The sequence below is a fragment of the Agelaius phoeniceus genome, chromosome 3, assembly GCF_051311805.1.
Source record: "Agelaius phoeniceus isolate bAgePho1 chromosome 3, bAgePho1.hap1, whole genome shotgun sequence".
Lineage (NCBI taxonomy): Eukaryota > Metazoa > Chordata > Aves > Passeriformes > Icteridae > Agelaius > Agelaius phoeniceus.
The window spans coordinates 111,453,465-111,473,410 of NC_135267.1; the positions used below are offsets into that span (position 1 = coordinate 111,453,465).

Below are 19,946 nucleotides of genomic sequence, written 5' to 3' on the forward strand. Positions count from 1 at the left end.
TTATTTTTGTTTAGTTTTTTAAAACAAAACCCTAACAAGCACTTTGAGGATATTCCATGTTTTAAAAATGTGCATCTTAAACTAATTCCTCAATGTTCTTTAAAAGATCAAAATATTTCACAAACTCTTTCTCAAAGTCATGTGATTAGAAAAATACTCAAATCAAATGCTCCCCAGGAAAAGCAAAGTGCAGTGAGTGTTTGTCCTGAGGTAAGTGATGTGATTGGCAAAACCAGCTATGAAATCTATGATGGCATTATGAGAAGACCCCAGCATGGGTGCAAACCAGTGCTAACTCTGAGTAGCACTCAAGAACCACAGTCTGTGTCACAACTCCTGTCCCAGAGAAGCACATGTCCAGCTACCTTCCAGCCACTGGTGGAAAACAGGTTCTGAAAATGCCCAAACACAGGTGTGACTGGAAAGAAACTGGAATTAGGGACGTGAAGCATCTGTATCTGAGGACAAATCCCATCTGCCTTATTAATGTAGTGAGTCCAAGTAAAGTTAATTGGATAGGATAAGAGCATGGCTGAGCTCTGGCTACCAGCCTGACATACACAATCCACAACTTCTATCAGTGTGAAAGCAAGCTGGGAGTTACCTTTTCTCACAGATCAAAGCCCAAGCCCACCAGCAGTGAGGTGGAAGCTGCTGGTGAGAGACTCCAGTGCTATTACCACTCCAATTTGGAAAACACCGCATGGCACCTGCGTCTGAGCCACTGAGAACATCCAGCTGCACGCAAAGAAAGCTCTGACCTTTCCTAATAAAATCAAACAGGAGGGATTTTCATCCCAACCTACCTCTCTGCAGGATGATGCTCCAAGTGGGAACCCTACCAAGGGGAGCCTTGCCCCCTTGAAAAGGATACAAGCTCTGGTAGAGTGGGATGAGGGACTTGACAGCTCTGCTGGCGTTGATGCACGTGGCACAGATCAGGCTGGGCAGCAGCTTCGCCGTCACGATGGCGCCATCGAAGAGGGGACCGAAAAACGGCACCTGGGCGCCCCAAAAGAGAAAAGCAGGCTTCAGAACCACTGCAGGAGACTGGTACAGCATTTTGACACGAAAACAGCGTGGCCACGTTGTTTTCCACGCTGAGACTTGCAGTGTGACATTCATCTCACAAGCTGGTGAGTGTTTAAATCCCCCGTGACTGCCCTCAGCACACTACACAGACACAGGTCTCAGAACATTCTGCTGGCTAAGCACAAGCTTGGTACACGTAAAACTGGGGCCATCTATGAATTTGCAATCAATATGCCTTTGGCAGTGAATATTAGGAGCTGTTTTCCATCTGGGATCCCAATAGGAGACCCTGATTCACTGGCTGACTCCAACATTGGCAGGAGGCTTTGCAAACACGTATTTACTTCAGATAATCCTCTATAAACTCCTTCCATGGACTTCATAGAAGAGAAAAAAATGCTTGAGCTGGTCCAAGATCAGGAGGTGTGTGGAACGCAGAGGAGAGGACAGAGCAGGGGCTCTCTCAAGGGCAGAACACAGGGTGGGGACAGGCACAAGTGGGCCCAGTGGGTCAAGGTGCCCAAATGCTGCTCCTTCAGGGCCACCTCCACAGGAAACCCCTGTGTGACATCCTCTGGTGACTCGAGACTCTGCAGATAAACACCACATACGAACAAGAGATGCTTTCTAAAAATAAACCCTGTCCAGAACTGCAGACACAAAACAGACCTGAGCCTGCCCAACCCAGAAAATTTTGATGTTTAAATGCACAACTTTCAGTACTTGCAAGTACTCAAACTAATTTCCCTCTCAGAGACTCAAAATGAAAAAAAAAATAACCCCCCAACTAAAGCCCTAGACAGAAGCCAGCAACAATTATCAATATTTAAGCTACGGATTTTTTCCATCTGTACAGAGGCTTATCACATAAATAAATACCCTCTATTATTCTTCTCCAACTGCTTGTGGGTGACTGTGACAGTCATTCAATAAATGGACAAAGGGAATAATATAAATCCCCTGCATCTAGGGAATTCCTCTAATTAGAAGTGGCAATGAATTACAGAAGAAATTTTGGTTAAATGTAACATCTGGAAATGACAGCTGTCTGTGCACACACTTATTCTGTCATTCCTTTACTTAAAATAATTACCCACTCTCCAATAAAACAGAAAAGTGAAAAATGTTTCCATAGTGGTTTTGCCTTCTTTTCAATTTTTTCATTTCTGCTGGCATTACTATCCAGGCAGTTGGAAGGGAAGGGGACAGAGGAAAATCAATGCCACCAAAATGATAACATTATGGAGCATCAAGTTTTGCCTCTCTAGGCAGTAATGTTTTTAAGTAAAATTTTTATCCCATGCACTGTCTGGAAGCATTGACAGCAAGAGAAAAGAATGCAAAAAATACAGATAAGGACGTTAAGTACATACTAGTATTGAAGTGATACCACCACACAAATACCAGATATGTAAAGTCAGATCAGCAGATGCTACTGAGGCAGGGAAATTCCCTGCTGGGCTTTTTGGACAAGTAGGTTTTGCTTACAGCACTTGCATTCACGGTTTCACACTCACCAGGAGCTGGGGAGCGGGGCAGACTTTCTCACCACTGCACCACAGAATTTACAGATGCAACCCAGGGACAGGGTGAGTGTATCCTGGCCAGGGAGAGGAGCAGCAGCAGAGCCGAGGGCTTCGGAGCCCGCCTCGATCCGAGCCGGATGCACACGGGGCTCGGAATTATTCATTCCCCAGCACACACAGTGGCCTCGCCAAGGGTCATTAAAGTCACTGGAGCTGCATCTCCTCAGCTTCCATCTGCACGGGGGCCCTGCCCTAACAAGGGTTGGGGGGAGGCCAGCGGAACGTGCAGGGCGCGCTCCCCGCTCGGCTCCGCTCCGAGTCCGGCACCCAACACCCTGCCCGCGAGAGCAGGGCTTCAGTGGCCACCACAAACAAACAGCCTGCTTTGACAGGAATCAATTAAAAAAAAATAGAGGGAAAGATCCCCTTCTGTGAGTACTCCAAATGTCACTGCAAGTTATCCGTGAAGCAAAAATTAATATTCAGCCCACTGCAAACACCTGCTTCGTTCCAATTTCCAACAGCAAAATCATTATTTCTGTTGCCCGCAGTAAAAGTAGGCAAGGTTAAATAAACCTTCTGAGCACAAAGACTTCCCCTCTACAGCAAGCAGCACTAGTTAAAAGAGTGGGGAATGGGTAAATTATTGTACCAAATGGCTGAGAATTAATCTCTGATGACGAGCTGCAATCTAACGAGGCATCTGTGTCCCAGGGAACCCGCAGCATGTCCCTGGCGGTATGTGCAGTGCGGAGCTTGCCTGGCATGCTTTGTCCCCTCTCGCAGGCAGCTTTTCCTCTCATTGTTCCCAATATCCTCGTGCATCTGTGACGCGTGGAATGCATTCACACTAACAGACTTACTATTGTCTTCCCTCCCAAGCTTTGTCGGGCAAAGACTGCAGCACAGTTCCTGATAATTATATTGCTTAATTAATCAAGACAAAAAAATTTGCAAATCATTGCCGGGTTGCCAAGCAGGGAGATCAAAAATGAAAACAATACAAGCTGAAGCAATATAACAAAAGTAACAGCTATCTGATCAGAAATTCTTCTATAATGAAGCTATTAATGCTAAAGCGGTTAATGTTAACATTGCTCCAGGTGTCTCTACTTGGCTGCAAACAAAAAGGCTAACATTATGGATATAAAAGGCCAAATGTTGCCATGGATTCTGTAACCTGATAGAGAGGACAGCCTTTTCATTCGATTAGGGAATGCAATTTAAATGCCAGGGACTGAAGCCAAACAACAGACATTTCTCTCTGCAAGGCTCGTTCATTCACCCTGGGGTCAGTAGCTGGTGAACAAAAGGTCAGCCACACTTGCCCTGGAAATGTCTGGATTAATTTTATTACATTGTAATGGTTTGTACTTTAAATGTAGGGATAACACTAAATTTCCAGTTAGCTCTTATTCTGGCTGCCCGTTGGGTGGTTTTGACTAATATGAAAGATGACACAGCTTTTCTCCATCGCTCCAGAGAAGTCTCAAGCGTGTTCCTAACGCTAAATTCTCATTTCCCTGATGGAACATTAAAAAAAGCTAAAAGCCAAAATGCTCGAAAACTAAACCGCACAGCTCAACACCATATGTAAAAAAAAAAACCCCAACAACCCACTACTAGAATATTTTCAAGTTTGAAATGTCTACTGACAAGGTACTGTTGGTTGTCAGTATCCAACAACTCCATCACGCACAACTCAAAAAATAGTGTCTACACCTGGTCAATATGGGATATGATGGAGGCATTTACCACAGTTGGCTGCTCCTTTGGACAAACACTGTCCCTCCTATAAGGCTAAGGGTATTTATCACAATGACTACTTTCACAAAGTATATTTTACACATATTTTTGCATCCGTAATGTACCAGACTAGTATTTACTGCAGTGGCTTTTTCACACACATGCACAGATGTACATACACACATCTCTGACGTTTTGCAAAAAAAATGCTTTTTTTTTTTCCCAAAAAAGTCTCAGCTGTGAACCTCTCATACTTTGTTTGATGACAGGATGTCCAGTGTCTGCATCATCCCACCCAGTCAGGTGACAATGACAGTCCCACAGACGTGTGAGGTTCTGCTTGGTGCTGTGTGTACAGCAGTGACCCGGCACCACACAAGGAACTCAAATCATGAATGGTTTGCTTTCACTGCCTCAGAGGACATCCACAATGGCTTAAATACTATTCTTTGCCCAGTAACTTCTGTGGGTTGAGTATTCTGGAGTGTTTCACTCAGCACTAAGTATGGCTATAAAACGAATGAGCAATCACTCTGATCACCGTGAGCAAGTCCAGTTTTAAAGTCAGCTCATTGCTGAGCTTATCCTTCACCTGACATGGACAGAGTGATTCGGGAAAAAACAACCCCCAAACTCTAAACCACTGAGCCCAGCTGAAAGCAACACAACTGCTGCTCAGTGGCAGAGCACAGCGGGGCCAGCGAGGCAGCCAGAACGTACCTCAGGTTTCTTCATGATCTCAATGAAGAACATGTGGTTCTTCATGGGGTAGATGACGATGAGGACGTCCCCGAAGTCGGTGGGGATGATGCCCCTGCGGTAGTTGCGGGTGTGCTCGGACCACACGATGTGCACCTCGTCATTCCCCAAGTGACGGAGCTGCAACAGCAAATTGGCTCTTTATTAATCCCTGTGATAACCACGCTGCACCAGGGGTCACGGCTCACAAATTGAATTACAATGCTCGATAGCAGGAATATTTCATTACGGAAAAGTTAAAATATTGTTTTTCTCCAGTTGCTCATGAAAGCATCGGCTCAATAATTTGCTTCATTTAGAACTCATTGTTGTCTGATGGCTTAATTAAGTCATTATCAAACTAGCCATTAGCATGATATGTAAATGTACATTACCTACAGTGATTTAAGATGGAAAACTGAATTACTGGAACAAAGCATTAACCAACGGAGCATTGTATTCCAGCTAAAATAAGGCAGCTGTCACAGAAATATGAAAATGCCTTGACTCAGAATGTCAAGAAACTGCCTGTCATGAACCACTATAACTGAATTTATTATCCACAAACATCTCCTCACTGACTGTGTCTGGAGGGGTCTCCTGCCTGAAACGTCAGCAAAATATCTGGGCAGTGTGAAGTACAGAAGAACGGGAAATACTGTGGGAGTTGCACCTTTTCATTTGGAGCAGAGCTGCATGAAATACAGATAAAATTTAAACATGACATACACAGAAAGCCTCTGAGAGCCTCTGTGTGTGTGTGTGTGTGTTTGCTCTGCTGCTGGAGGAGCTGGAGGTGATCTAACAGATGGCAAAAACTATTTGGCAATCACGTACAAGCCTCACACAATGGTTTCAACTGTAAGCTTTAAAGTTAAAATGTAATCCACACACACAATGCCAGCTCCAAGCATAAAGAGACTTTAAGTCCCACTTAAAGCTTAAAAGACACCCCCCCCCCCTCCAATTTGGTGCTACCCCCGGAACAATGTGCACAACAGACCGAACAAAGAAGCCAAAACGAAGCTCTGCTACTTCACTCTGTGTAGGGGGAGAGAAAGAAGGGAAAAGAAGGTGGTGATTTTCAGTGGTAAATAACAACTAACCCCAACACGCTTTGGATCAGCCTACGCTGTGCTGATGAGGCTTCCCTATTCAGAGCCAGGCAGTGCCTTTAGAAGGAAAAACTTTCACTCCTCCGTATTGGTGGCAAACTGGACCCCTCAGTCACGAGAGAAACGTGGCAAAACCAACACACTGTGAAAAATTTTTAAAAGTTACAACTGTGAACTTGGCTTACAGTTCATGTTCCAGCAGAATGAAGTAAAGCTCAGTTCCCAGAAGGACTGAGATTCTCAGTTTATTTTAAATTAAACAGAAGATAATAATTCTGTTTTATTTACACCCATGGAATAAAGGTAATTTTAGCTCTGTTTGAAGAAAACATGAACCATTTTTATCTTGGAAAAACATGGGAACATTAACAATACTATTACTAGAGCTTCTTACATGTACAAAGCAAGTAGAAATTGCTGTTCTTGTGGTCACCTTGACATCTCTGCAGAAGCTTAGTAAAAACAAAGCAACACACAAGAAAACACTCACGTTGGGAATGTCACAAACTGACACATACCAAAAGCAGCAGGAATTCACACACAGGACAAAACCCTGATCTCACTCTCCATGACCAGCTGCAGCCAGGTCACCTCCAAAGTGATCAGAAGGGAGATGTCAGGTTTAGTCAGACACACCCCTAAAATCCATCTGGGTGAGCAGACCTTGTGCACAGCAGGTCCCAGATGCTGAGGACGCCTGGCCAGGCTGTCCCACTCCAGGATGGGCCCAGCTCAGCCCAGCTGAGCTCAGGGAACCCCCGCCAGGGATTTGGAAGTGCCCACGTTTGCCAGGCTGAGCCCAAGCCAGCTCTGGCACTGGCTTCCCTGCACAGAGAGCCTGCAATGGGGGCACCCAGCAAACCTTACTCTGCTGAAATAGAAATAAATGTGGACACAAAATTCCATAAGGCAGCTCCGTTGCCCAGGTGCAGAGGACAATTCACAAACCCAGCTCAGCTCTTTTGAAGAAGAGTCTCTGTACTGCTGTGCCTTCTAGGGCTTCTGGGGTGAGAAACAACACATACTGCTATAAAAACAGTCATCAAAATATGTCCAAATACTGCTTGAGGGACCCTTTTTAAAATCCCAAGGAACTGTTCTGATAATAATCAAACACTTTGTACTGATACTGCAGCCTTCAGAACAAAATTCAGTGAAGAAGGGAACTTAGCTGAACCAACACTTGCTGTGCTCATGAGTCTGCCACAATCCCTAGTGTGTGCCAGCAACTTGTTTTAGAGCTTGAGTTACTGCCCTTGTTTTGAAGCCACACATCCTTAAGCACCACAGTTACAAGGTATAATGTTACAGGGAAAAAAAATTGGCATTAATCAAAAATATTTGTTACTGAGAGGTAACTCCATTGATAAAAAGCCGTTACAATAATCTCATCAGTGACAATAAGCCAGCTGCTATTTTCCTGTGTTGTTTATTCAAAACAGCAGCTGTGGGGCAAACTCAGTGCCCTGAAGGACTTCAGCAAGTTGTGCTGAAATGTCCAAAGCCCCACAGGGCTCTGCTCCGACACGTGCAGAGCCAGAGCTCCAGGCTGCGCTCCCCACCCAGTTTAGGGGTGGGGGGAATAAAGAGAAAAGCTACATTAAAAAAAATCCCAAAGCAGACATGAAATCAGATTGGTTTTAGAAGCAAACCCCAAGAGCAGTCTGGAGTGATGTGCACAGGGAGGGAAGGCAGCTCTGGCCCTGGCAGCGTGTCCTCCCTGGTGCACAGGAATTTTTGGTGGGCACAGGAATTGGCCCTGGTTTGGCTAATGGGGTGCTGGGACAGGGCCCCAGGCTCAGGCCCGGCTCAGCCCTGCTGTCCCTGCCCAGGGCTGCACTCTGCAGCCCAGGCCCTGGGCTCTGTGGGTGACACTGGTCACGGTGCACACCTCCGGCATGACCTCCCTTCCCTTCTAATTGCATTACACAGCCAGCTGGCTCCAGAGAGGAGTCGTCTGTTTGACTGAAGAATTCCTGCTTTTGGGGAGGCATGGCTGCTACTTTCGCTAAGTAACAGTGGGGCCTGACATCCCCATTGTCTGGCTGACTGTGTGCCCATCCTAAAATCTAAGTTTTATTTGTAAATTAAGCAAGAAACTTCCTGCCAGAGCAGGGCTGCCTGGAGACTGATAATGTGTGCCTTTCATTCCCTTTCACTCTCACTGTATCACTGCCAATTTGTTTTTCTGCTGCTCGCCAGCCCGAGGCCATAAAAGCCTTGTAAGACATAAGTGCAATTATAGTCCTGGAGTCAAATGAATTGGACAAATCCAATAGCACAGCTCTGTCCCCACTCTGCAAACCCCTACAGCAGTCAGATTAGCTGCTAAAAATCTAATCTAGCCCCAGCTAACAAATTTCTGCAGCAAAGGAGCAAGAGTTCAGTATGGGGCTGCAACCAGATTTCTGAATTGAAAAAGTTCTGCTCTGACAATGGAGAAGATGAAATAAATCACTGAGAAATTCAGCAGCACATCTTTAAACCGTTAAGCACAATTTGAGCAAAAGGAGACAGGGACTGTAGGATGCCATTCCTGGGATTGATTTTCACTCTTGCCACAAGACAGACAGATAAAGTTTGGAACCAATGATGCTGAACCCTGCAGCAGCAAAAGAGATCAGCTGAATTTTGTTTACTCCACTAGGAAAGATTTCTGTCAGGGCCAAGACTTATTTGGAGAGGGGTTTTTCCTTCTTCTTATTTTTCCTTTCTTCCCTCCTGAATTAGCAATATAATGTCAGCATGTATCTCAAATAAAAAAATGCAGACTGCAAATCACAGCTCTACTGCACAAAAACAAGGGGCCAAGCTCATCCCCAGTGGAAATGCACTTATTCTGGGAAATTCATACCAGAACTCAATTTATCCTTGCGTTCAGTAAAAACAAAGAACCACAATAACATATTTAAGTAAAATTACTACATCTGCTGAATTCCCCAGCCCCCAGAATTTATGACCTTGCCATGGCTCCCCAGGGCAGCAGGTGGTCAGTCCTTCTGTTCAGCTGGGAGTGTGCTGACAGGGATGAAGCCTCTCTTGGTCTGAGGCAAAACAAGCAGAGAAGAAACCCCAGCAATCACAAAGATTTCAGAGATTAGGGGGACCTTAGATCCCAGAGGGAGGGCAAGAAAAAAGAAGCTGTGGCCCCCACTGCATCCTGATGAACTTCTCTCCTCCCAGCTCCACTGTCCTGTATCACCAGGCACAGTTCAGCTGTAGGAGCAGGAACCGAATGAATGCCATGGGCTTCCACCTTTCTCTCCCACTCTCCCATAAAACAAAAGCATTGATGGCAAGAAGTAATAAATAGGAAGTAAGAAATTATCTTTTTAACCTGGACATTCTGCCCCAACAATGTGAGGCAAGGACCTAAGCCCTTGAGAGAACTGTCCACCTTCCAGAAAGTGCAGTGCTTCTGAAATGCACCTTTTCTCCACTCACAGCTGCAGGTCTGCAAAATCTGCTCACAATCCTTGCTCATCTGCACAGGACTGCATGTCTGCTCACAACAGAAGCTGTGACAAACGGGATGAAACTGCTGTGAGTGGAACCATGGATGAGTACATGATGACTGAAGAGCCCTCTGGAAGCCATCTGGTCTGAGCCACTCCTTGCAGCTCCTCGGGTCCATGAGCCTGCTCAGAGATTTGTCCTTCACTGGAATTCCCAGTTTGATCCCTGCAGGGTTCCATTCCTAGAGCAGATCTCAGGTTTTCTGAAAAGGTCCCAGAGCAATTCCTTTGTAGTTGTTTTCTGTAGACAGCATGTGCTGGAGCTGGCCTGGTTTCCTGGCACTACAAAACTTGGAGACTGACAGCTACTAAATGCTTTTGGTTTCTGTTTCTCTCAGAGAAGGAATTCTCTTAGAGCAAACACAGGGAAGACAAATAGAATAACGAGACCCTCAGTGCCTGTGATAACCCGTAACATAGATGAAAATAAGGAGAATAAGTGGACTGTTTGCAGCTAAATCCCATTCTTCCCCTTGTGGTAGCTCTGCCACACTGTGCTCTCCTCTCCCAGGTCATGAATTACTCAACAGCCAGACCATATCCCACTGTCTTTGCCAGGCTTTCACAAAACCCAGGACTTACAAGGGAAGGTTGGACTTGCCTTTGTGGCCACAGTTTGTGTAGGAAAACTGAGTCTGGGAAAGGCATGGCAGCAGTTCTCAGACATGCACAAGTGTGCTGCAAAATAATCTGCCCTTCATATCCATGTGAAATAGGATAAGAACCAATGGGCTTAAATTGAAGCAAAGTAGGCACTACCAGAGATTTTTTCGTGGTGCAAGAAGTGGAGCACAGGAATATGGAATATGTTGCCTAGGGCAACTGTAAATCATTGATCACTGGAGTTTTGGTCTAGCAGCTTGACAAATACTGGTCAGGAATAATAAAAATACAAACAGTCCTACACTGGTATGGTCACAGAGACTCTACAGCCCTGTCCTAAACACCACTACCCCACTGCTCCTTCCTGAAGCACTCAGAGTACTTTTCTCCATAGCCTTGCATCCATGAAGAGGAACATGTCATTTTGCTGGTTTTCCTTTTTTTAAATGACAGATATCACAATAAAAAGACAAGATCTGACTTTAGTACGAAACAATTTTTCAGAACCAGTAATCAGAGATTCCACCTTTATATTTCAAAGAAAAGCACACATAATTCTGAAACCAGCTGGATGGCTGCTGCAGCATTACTGATACATGCTAACAACCTCTGCAGGACAAGTTGCCCATCCTAATTAAAAAGGCAGAGATTTCATATGCCCCAAAAATCTTTGGGTCTAAGCAGCAGCTGGCAAACAGCATAACCTGAAACTGTACCTCGCTAGGAAAGACGAACAATTAAGTACTGATACCAACAGAATTTTGTGCTGGGTTCTGGCTGTCTGAAGCAGAGGCTGCCTGTCAGACTTGTGCCTAACTGGCTGCTGTCTTGAACTCTGAGCTGGCTGCTTGGGCTCCTGAGCCTGTCAGCCCTCTTTCCCTTCGCTGTTCCCCACAGGACAGTTTGATGATGCTGCATTTGGTTGCTTTGTTCTACCGACCTACAGCAGTTTTGGCAGGCAGACAATGTACAAATGAAATTATTGCTAATATTATTACCCACGGTGGCATTTGAGGCTACCATGGAAATGTTAATTGTGTTTCAGAACCCAGAATTTAGATGCCATTTAATTCAGCTAGCCCAGCTGCAGAAGCACCACGTGGCAACACGGGGACGGCCTGCCAGGACCAGTCAGCAAAGGCTGCTCCCAGCTCAGATTTTGATGGAAACACGTTGCAAAGCCTTTACCTTTTTGGTCAGCGAGTCATCCGAGTCGGAGGGCATCCTGGTGGACACGTGGAAGATGATCTCCACGGTGGAGGTGGCGTAGTAGGGCGCGGTCTGCCCCGTGCTGCCGTTGCGCTGCAGGCCGCCCATGAACCCGCCGTGCGTGGACAGGTCGACCTGAGGGAGCCAAAGGCACAAACAGCAGCCACCTGAAAGCACTGACACAGCACCAGGATTTGCTTCTAATGAAATCACCGCCCTAGGTTTCCGTAGCTATCCCAGAGAAAAAGAAGTCTTCCCCTACAGCTCTGCGATCTTTCCGTTAGATTTGTCTTTCCCGTGCCTGTATTTGACATTTACTAAAACTAGATCTCTCTGAACTAGGTTCTGAGTCATTATCTACCCAGCTATTTTACCTTCCTCCAGCAAACAGCAGCAAGGAAACAACAGCATTCTGCCACAGACTGCTGGCTAAGGGCTCTGTGGCCTGGCAGCTCCCACTGCCAGGAGCATCACAAAAGGGAGAGAGAAATAAACAGCAAAACTGCAAAAGAAACTGAATGTTTGTACAGAAAAAAACACCCTTAGAATAAATTATTCCAGAAGTTCATTCAGAAGAAACACCTCTCTGAAGTCAAGCCTGAGTCCAAAGGCTTGTTTGTTTTCCCAACAGCACCAGCCTGAGGATGCTGCATCTCGCTGTGGCACTTGGATCCTTAAATGTGACATGCAGCTACTCTGGATTTCCCAAACACCAAAATGTCCATGGCATTTAGACTATGACACACCACTTTGACAAAGCAAACTAAACCTACACATGTCATAAAGAACCCCTGTGCTGATTGTGCTCTGACCATGGCAAGAGCTAAAAGCAGCTATGCATCAGTGTGTAGCTAATATTTTTTTTTAATTAAAAACTGTGTAGTGCCACCAGCAACTTGTCTGAATTATGGCTGTTACCTCCCAGCCCAGCCCAGCCACAAAATCTTCATAGGCCTGGCTTCCCCTGGCGTTGGCCAGGATGGAGCACTTGTCCTCCTGTCCCTCAGCGATGTAGAACACGGCGATCTTGTGAGTCTCACGGCTGCCACAGGGTAGAAAAAGAAATCAAAATTAAACAAGCTTCAACTCAAAACTATTTTTCAGATCCCCCAGCACTCCAAGCAAACATATGACCAGGTGCCCACATTTAGCTCTGTGTGTCTATTTCTTTCACGCACACAAATACACCACTCACTTTTGGATTTCCTCCCCTTTTCTGGCCACCAAAAGCTCACTGCAGAGACACCCCAGTTCTGAGAGCAGAGTCAAGCCTGGTCGTCCTGTACATCAGCCACAGAACTGGTGGCCAAATTCTAATTACAGGGTTAATGACTCAGATCCGTGCAGCACTGCAGAGACAGCGAGGTGGCACAGGTGTTAATGGGAGCATAATTTGACCTACAGAATTTTAATTACAGGGTGATGACATACTAGGCAGAAGGGGCATTATTGACTTTCAGACCTTGGGTAAAGTTCTACAAGGCTGACAGGGACAGTTGGCTTATCTGAAAACATGCAAAGCGCATTTGATGTGGAAACTGTTGGGATAGAAGAAACTCAGAATTCTGCAGTGCTGCAGATGTTTTTCAAACAGCTCTATGTCAAGTAATGAAAAAAACCCTGTAACATTCAGAACTTCATTCTGCCACTTCCTGGCTGGGGAGCAGTTCTGGGTTGATTACCCCTCAAAGTACTGCTCCTGACACAGAAATCACTCTGTACAAAACACTGTTTTGTATCAGCTGTACCCAGGTCACAATCAATTTGATTCCCTCCCCTCTCAGCTAAAGAAAACTTGAAAAAAAATCTCTTATTCTTTGCCACTGATTTGGAGTTCTTGGTACACAGAGAATGTGTCAGCGCAGACAGCTTCTCCATTCAGGCTACACAACTCTGGAGAAACAAACAGTCCACTTTTCATACCAATATTTGGATTCAACAGGAATGAAGTTTTGGTTCTGGTGACTCATTCTTCCTTGGGAAACACAAACCTTATCAATGGTGTGTTCAGTACACATCACCTACCATTGGCGGGAATCCAGATTTTTCAGTTCCCGCAGCAACTTTGAATTTTTCTTCAGCAGATGAAAGCTTTTTCTGAAAAGAAATAGGAAAGGTTTGAAGGCAAATGCAACACAGTGGAGACACAGTATTTCATCATCCAACAGCTAAGAGAATTAGCATGATATGATTTCTTAGAATTATTGTTATACACAGTTTATTGGTGTGTATATCAAATCATCACTGAAGTTCAAAACTCTGCTCTTACCCCCAGCTACATGAGCCTCACTTTCTTAAGTGTGTTGGGGGAAAAAAGTGAGGAGAGTACTCAAAGCACGTTCTAGATCCTCTCTTCCTACCTTCTATCCCAGGAGTTCATTCCCAAGTCATTGAGCAGCAGCCGACAGAAATAAAAGGAGGCCTGGGGCTGGGCAGGAGGCGGTGGCTCCTGGCGGGCCACGCTCATGCTGCAGTCCGAGCCGCACTTGAGGATGAACTCCCTTTCCCGGGCGCTCTGCTGCAGCAGGGCCTCGGTGATGGCGCGCTCCTGCTCGGCGCTCATCCCGCAGGGCGGCGGCGCCGGCTCGTTCAGCTTGCGCTGCGGGTGCGGGAGGCACTCGGGGCTGCTGCTCCCGATCCTCTCCAGCAGCTGGTCCAGGGCGTCCTCTCCCTCCTCCACCTGGGAGCCGTCGCTCTGGGCAAGGCCGTGCTGCTGCGGGTCCCTGGAGATGGCGAAGGCAGTGGCCGTGCTGCGCTGCGGCAGGCAGCCCTCCAGAGGCCCGTACAGGACCCGGCCATCCCAGGAGTACTTCCCTGAGATATCCCGCACGATCACCCGCACGTCCGAGGGCGCCGCCGCCGGCTCGGCGCCCGCCTTCTTCTCGGCGGGGATCTGGAGGTAGGAGATGAGGGTGCTGTCGTTGAAGACGAAGAGCTGCAGGTTGGGGCTGCGGAACACTTCCGAGCACAGCTCCGAGGACTCCACGTAGGAATTGTCGTGGTTCTCGCTCAGGAGGCTGTGGAGGATGGCGGGGCCCCCGCTGAGCGGGTAGTGGCTCAGGTGATTCACCAGGTGAGTCATGACCATCCTCGCTGTGAGAGGGATCAGCTCCAGATTCCTCCTCCTCTTCTCTGAAACCATCAGGGAAAACACAATGGATCAGTAAGAGCAGCCAGAGGCAACACAAAAGGAGCACCTGCAGATTTCAGCCCTATGTGACCTGTTGATCCTTCCTGTTCAAGGAAATATTTCCAACAGCTTTCCAAGAAATCCTACCTATTCCACAGTTTTATTTTACTTCACCACATCCCCACAGCCCTCAGAACAGGAGGGTGGAACGGCAGAAAAGCCAAGGCAAACCAGAGATGACACCTCAAAGCAATGCTCCTCCATCCCCGGCAGGTGGAAAAGTGAGGCAGGGAGAGACTTCCTGGATGCTCAGATGGTCCCCTCAGCACAGGCACATCCATCAGTTATTTCATAAAGTGACTGTGCTCTGAGCTACTGTTGTGCCTCCACTTCTCCCATGGGAATGTTACTCCTTTTACAGCCAGAAACCTCCACATTTCTAGGTTTTTTCATATTCAGTGTAAAACTATTTCTTTGTGGTTTACAGTGTTTCTCCTTCCCTTTACACCTTCTAAACATAAATTTGTTCTAAGGAGCAGCGTTGGCAATGAACTCAAACATCCTATCACAGAGGCAACTGGAATTCATCCAGGGAGAGCTGTGCCCAATTCTGAAGGAACAGCTGCTACGTGCAGTAAGGAGAAGCACATTTCCAAGGCAAAGATGGAGCCTGGAACACCGTTTCCCACTGCTGCACACACATGCTGGCCCAGCCCACACTCTGGGCACACCCTTACCTTCAGCCACGGTGAGCAGGTTGCCCAAATCGGTGGAGGAGGGGCACTGGGCTGGCTCTGAGGAGCTCCTGACGTTCCCCAGTGGCAGGAAGGGGTCGTAGTCAGAGGAGGAGAGGTCGGCCAGGCTCAGCACATAGTGGCTTTGCTGCGTGTAGGTGCTGGAGCCATTGATGCAGCAGTGCAGGACCTGCAGGGACACGGAGCCAGTGACAACCTGGGACAGTCCCCAACACACCCAGCGAGCAGGACCCCCAGTTCTGACACACTACATGACCCACCCGTGTCCAAATTCAGCATTTCTAAATTAACAGTCTCCATCTGCACTGATTCTGTGCTTTTAACAGCTCACTTCAGGGCTTGTTCTGTATTTTAACAGCCCACTTCAAATAATGCAAATATTTCTGCAAAGATTATTTCCCCCGGCTTGTTGTTTTAAGCATTTTACCTTTGTCTTCACCATCCCCTATCTGTTCTACATCTCTAATCTTATCTTCTTAACATTTTGCATTTGTAACTTCTCACCTGGATGACATGATTTTCTAGTGCTTGACAAAGCTGCTTCTCTGCCTTCTGGGTGTGTGAAGGGCACCTTTAAACAGCCAGGCAGAGTAAATCACCTTCCTTCCCCCTACTCACTCTGTAAATATAATCCAGCAAAGGAGCTCTGGATGCATGTTGGTCCTCCACAGCACCAGCAGACACGGGCTCCAGCAGCATTTTCATGGGCAGTGCCATGCACCAGTCCAGCAAGCAAAGCAGCAGTGAAACTATGAACTGAACAAGAACACGGTGCTTAGGTACACTCTATTAAATTCACCCAGACTTTAGAGTATGAATTGGAAAGTTTAAAATTCAGCTCTGGTTAGGAGCAATCTCATTTAAAACCCCCCTCAAACAGCACGAAGAATGGAGACAGCTCTTTTCAGTGACACACCTTCTTATCCGCTTCCATGGAGGAGTATTCGGCACCGGGCAGGAGGAACGCGATGGTGGCCACCAGGATCTGCAGCCAAACAAACCAAGTGTCAGAAAGGCACTCAGCTTCTTCCTCTGCAGAGACAGACCTTCCACAGGGTGTGGAAGACAGTTCCACAGGGTGTGGAACAGGTAAAAGTTTTCCTAGGAGCACCCAACTGTCCGTGCCAACCAATGAGAACATTTTACTGAGCACTTTGCACACAGGTCACTACAAACAAGGGACCTACACTGGTCCAGGGAGTGTAGCAAGTACCTCTCTCCCAATAAAAATAAAAAGGAGGAGTTAACAAAATCACAGCTGCCCAAGGAAGGGATTAATCTGACGTACTTCTGTAATTTTCCGGCACAGGGAGGATTCGTACTCCTGAAGCTTCTGCCAGTAAGACACCAGCAGCTGAAGGACATCACAGGCTACCTGAGCTACCAGCTTGTTGGAAAACTGGAAGAAAAAAGGTGATTAAAAGCCAAATAAAATATTCAGATACAATACACTGCATTCAGATTTTCTAAGTTTCATTATTTTGCATCTTTGCAAAGAATAAAAAAACATTAGTGTTGTGAGATGACATGGTCAGCATTAGGAACCAGCAGGTTTGACACTGCCTGTGTGATCTTTTATGTGAGTTTGCTGGGGAGGCACACAGGTTATTTTTGCAAATATTCTGCATGCTTGCACAGGACACCACAGCAGCAGCCTGTGCCTCAGATTATCAGTGATTATTTGCAAAGTGGAAATGCCTTTTTTTTCCCAAAGCACAGCGATCAGAGCCCGCCACAGCAATACCTTCAGTGTCACACCCATGAATGACATTGATGGCTTTCTTCACGTGGGGGTGGCTCATGAACTGAACTATTTCAGTGCCTCAGATTATCAGTGATTATTTGCAAAGTGGAAATGCCTTTTTTTCCCAAAGCACAGCGATCAGAGCCCACCACAGCAATACCTTCAGTGTCACACCTATGACATTGATGGCTTTCTTCACGTGGGGGTGGCTTGTGCACTGCGTGAGCTCCTCGCAGATCCACACGCCGAGGCCACAGATGGCTATGCATCTTTGGAAAAAGGAAAAGGCAGCTGGTCAGGAGATTTAGAGCAATATTTAGGGAAAAAAAAAGGAAAAAAATGCACCAAGATGAGATCTCTCCCCTCCAGCACAACAGGCCATGGTGCAGAGTAAGGCTCAAAAATCACAGGACCAAACCACAAGGCAGCAGCAGAAGATAAGCAGCAAAAAAGACTTTTCCAAGCCATAAATGGTTTGACTTGATAATGTTAAAGGTCTTTTCCAACCTAACCAATTCTATGATATTTTCCCATTTCTTTTACTCGGTATTTTACCTTGCAGCTTCACATGGCTCCTCTGTGGCATTCTTCAATAAAATATTTATGAGGCAACACTAAAACAACAAAATAAATTAGAATAAGCATCTTTTTCATATATCTTCTTTAAAGTTGTTTAATTTTCACATAGTTACAGGTGAAGACACTTTAATTCCCCATCTGTTGCTAAAGCATATTTACCTCATGCCAGTTGTATTTTGTCAAGGGAGAAACATTGATTACAACTCAAACACACAGGCCCTTGAGGACAAATCAAATCAGCTTACAACTAATGTACAGGCAGCAAGAAGAAATCAATTAATTTACAGTGTCAAGGGGCAGTTACAAACAACAAGTGGTGGTCACTCCATACAAACTGTAGTGTTCAGGTTCTAACCAAAACATGTTATGAAAAATTCCGGGTATTATTTAGTACAGAAAAGACAAAACTGTCTTAGTTTTAGAATTAAGACACCTCCAGTGACTCTCCAAGGCCTGATGAAGAAGCAAGAACAGGAGCCAAGCATGTGAAGGCATTTCTGCATTCCCTTTGGTTCTGCCTCCTCAGGCCACACATGAGGAACTCAGAGATTCCTCCCCAGCCATCCCTAATTTTGAGCAGTGGATCACTGTGGTGCCTCACGTTTATCAAACAGAGGTTTGTGTGAGGGCAACCACTTGGGCAGGAATGAAGTCACTGCATAGGGAAACCAGGTTAGGCCACCTAAGGATTTACAATAAATGTGGCTTTACCTTCAAATCTCCAGTTCCTGTGATGCTCTCACCAGCTTCTGAGATGGGTCCCAACTGTGGGATTCCTTGGTAGGTGTTGGGAAAGCACACAAGAGCACCAAGGATGGTGTGAGCTTCGGAGCGGGGAGCCTGGCGAAGGGCAAGCAGGCAGAAATAGTCACTAAAAAAATATTCACTGAAATAGCCACTGAAAACCCTTCACATGTGGAGATGCCCACAGCTCTGAGGCCAGTGTGCACTGCCATACTCAGCCTGCTAGATTCACAATGCAGCATTCAGCTGTTCCAGGGAATACAGCCCAGCAGTACCTAACACACACCTTCCTGCCCCTGCTTTCCCTGCTGTGCTGCTCTGTTCTCCTCGTGAGGCTGAGCTGGCCCCACTCCTGAACACATCCTACATCTTTAATACTTCCCCTCATTACTCAATCTCACAATCAGCCCTTTGATGCCAACAGGAAGTACAGAACCCCCAGAAGAACAGCTGAGTGAGGAGGTGAAGCACTAATCCAGCACTGCTGTGAGGTGATCCTGTGGCACAGGATCACTCACACTCGCTGCACAGGTGATACCAATGTGCAGAGAGATCCCTGCTCCAACAGAGCCATCAAAAGCACCACAGCACAAGCTATAAACACATTAACTACTGTGTAACGTTGAAAATGCAATGCGCACCCAGTTTTATGCAGGCAGGAAAAATGGAAGGGGGTGTTTTGGTTTATGGCTTTTCCCTGGAAAATTGAGCATCCATTTCTTATTAGCATTTAAGCTTTGGATCAACAGTGAGGCTGACCAAGCTCTTTGAGGGCTGATGGAAGAAGTGTGGCTGGAAAACCATTCCAGCTCTGCTGAAACAGGAGAGGGCTGTGGCCCTGCACAGGGCCACCTGCTCAGCCACACAAATGTCAAGAGCAGCAGCAAAAGCCCTGAGCCAGAACAGACTGAAAGGTCCCCCATGAGCTGGTGCTTCACATGCAACAAAGCTTTCCTGTCTCTCCCAGGACTGCCAGACCTTTACCTTTATTTTGGCAACCCCTCATTGACTTGCTATTTTACTTATCCTTCGATAATTTGATCGTTTAGAGTCACATTTCTGTTAGTGCTGACATTTAGCCTGAGATGCTGCCTCACCCAGAGAGTTCCCTGCTCTCTCTCGCTGTCTGCTCACTGCAGTGGCGCTCACGGGGCTATGCAGGTGTGCAGGACACGCCTTCCTCACACCTCAGCCTTTGGATCCAACACCTCTGCAGCACCAGTGTGTTGCCTTTTCCCAGGATTTCCCACCCCAGCATCCCCCTGAGAGCCCAGTCAGCGTGGCTGTGCCGAGCCAGCCGCGCTCACCTCCGGCGTGTCCGCGCTCAGCACGCGCGCCGCCGCGCCCAGGAAGTCCCCGATCAGCATCGTGAAGCCGGGCAGCCCCAGGAAGAAGAACCATGGCAGGCAGTGCTTTATGACAGTGTTCAGGATGTCCTGCAAGAGAAGGCACCTGTGAGAAAAGCCAGGAAGCCCGAAAGCAAAAGGGAAAGTGTCAGAAGATTTAACTT

At 46.7% G+C, this 19,946-nt stretch overlaps 1 protein-coding gene across 4 annotated transcripts in view; it reads right to left on the reverse strand.

Annotated features, from left to right (window-relative positions):
• RALGAPA2 (Ral GTPase activating protein catalytic subunit alpha 2) overlaps nucleotides 1-19,946 on the reverse strand; it is a 92,306-nt gene that overhangs the window by 32,977 nt on the left and 39,383 nt on the right. For all 4 annotated transcript variants that reach the window (XM_054629321.2, XM_077176176.1, XM_077176175.1 and 1 more), the window contains 14 exons: nucleotides 19,744-19,872; nucleotides 18,404-18,532; nucleotides 17,669-17,727; nucleotides 17,274-17,382; nucleotides 16,658-16,768; nucleotides 16,286-16,354; nucleotides 15,988-16,125; nucleotides 15,352-15,538; nucleotides 13,845-14,616; nucleotides 13,510-13,581; nucleotides 12,403-12,526; nucleotides 11,464-11,619; nucleotides 5,025-5,183; nucleotides 875-1,002 (listed from right to left, as the gene is read on the reverse strand). In XM_054629321.2, coding sequence (XP_054485296.2) covers nucleotides 875-1,002; nucleotides 5,025-5,183; nucleotides 11,464-11,619; nucleotides 12,403-12,526; nucleotides 13,510-13,581; nucleotides 13,845-14,616; nucleotides 15,352-15,538; nucleotides 15,988-16,125; nucleotides 16,286-16,354; nucleotides 16,658-16,768; nucleotides 17,274-17,382; nucleotides 17,669-17,727; nucleotides 18,404-18,532; nucleotides 19,744-19,872 — 2,342 coding nt within the window. The remainder of the gene's footprint in view (nucleotides 1-874; nucleotides 1,003-5,024; nucleotides 5,184-11,463; nucleotides 11,620-12,402; nucleotides 12,527-13,509; nucleotides 13,582-13,844; nucleotides 14,617-15,351; nucleotides 15,539-15,987; nucleotides 16,126-16,285; nucleotides 16,355-16,657; nucleotides 16,769-17,273; nucleotides 17,383-17,668; nucleotides 17,728-18,403; nucleotides 18,533-19,743; nucleotides 19,873-19,946) is intronic.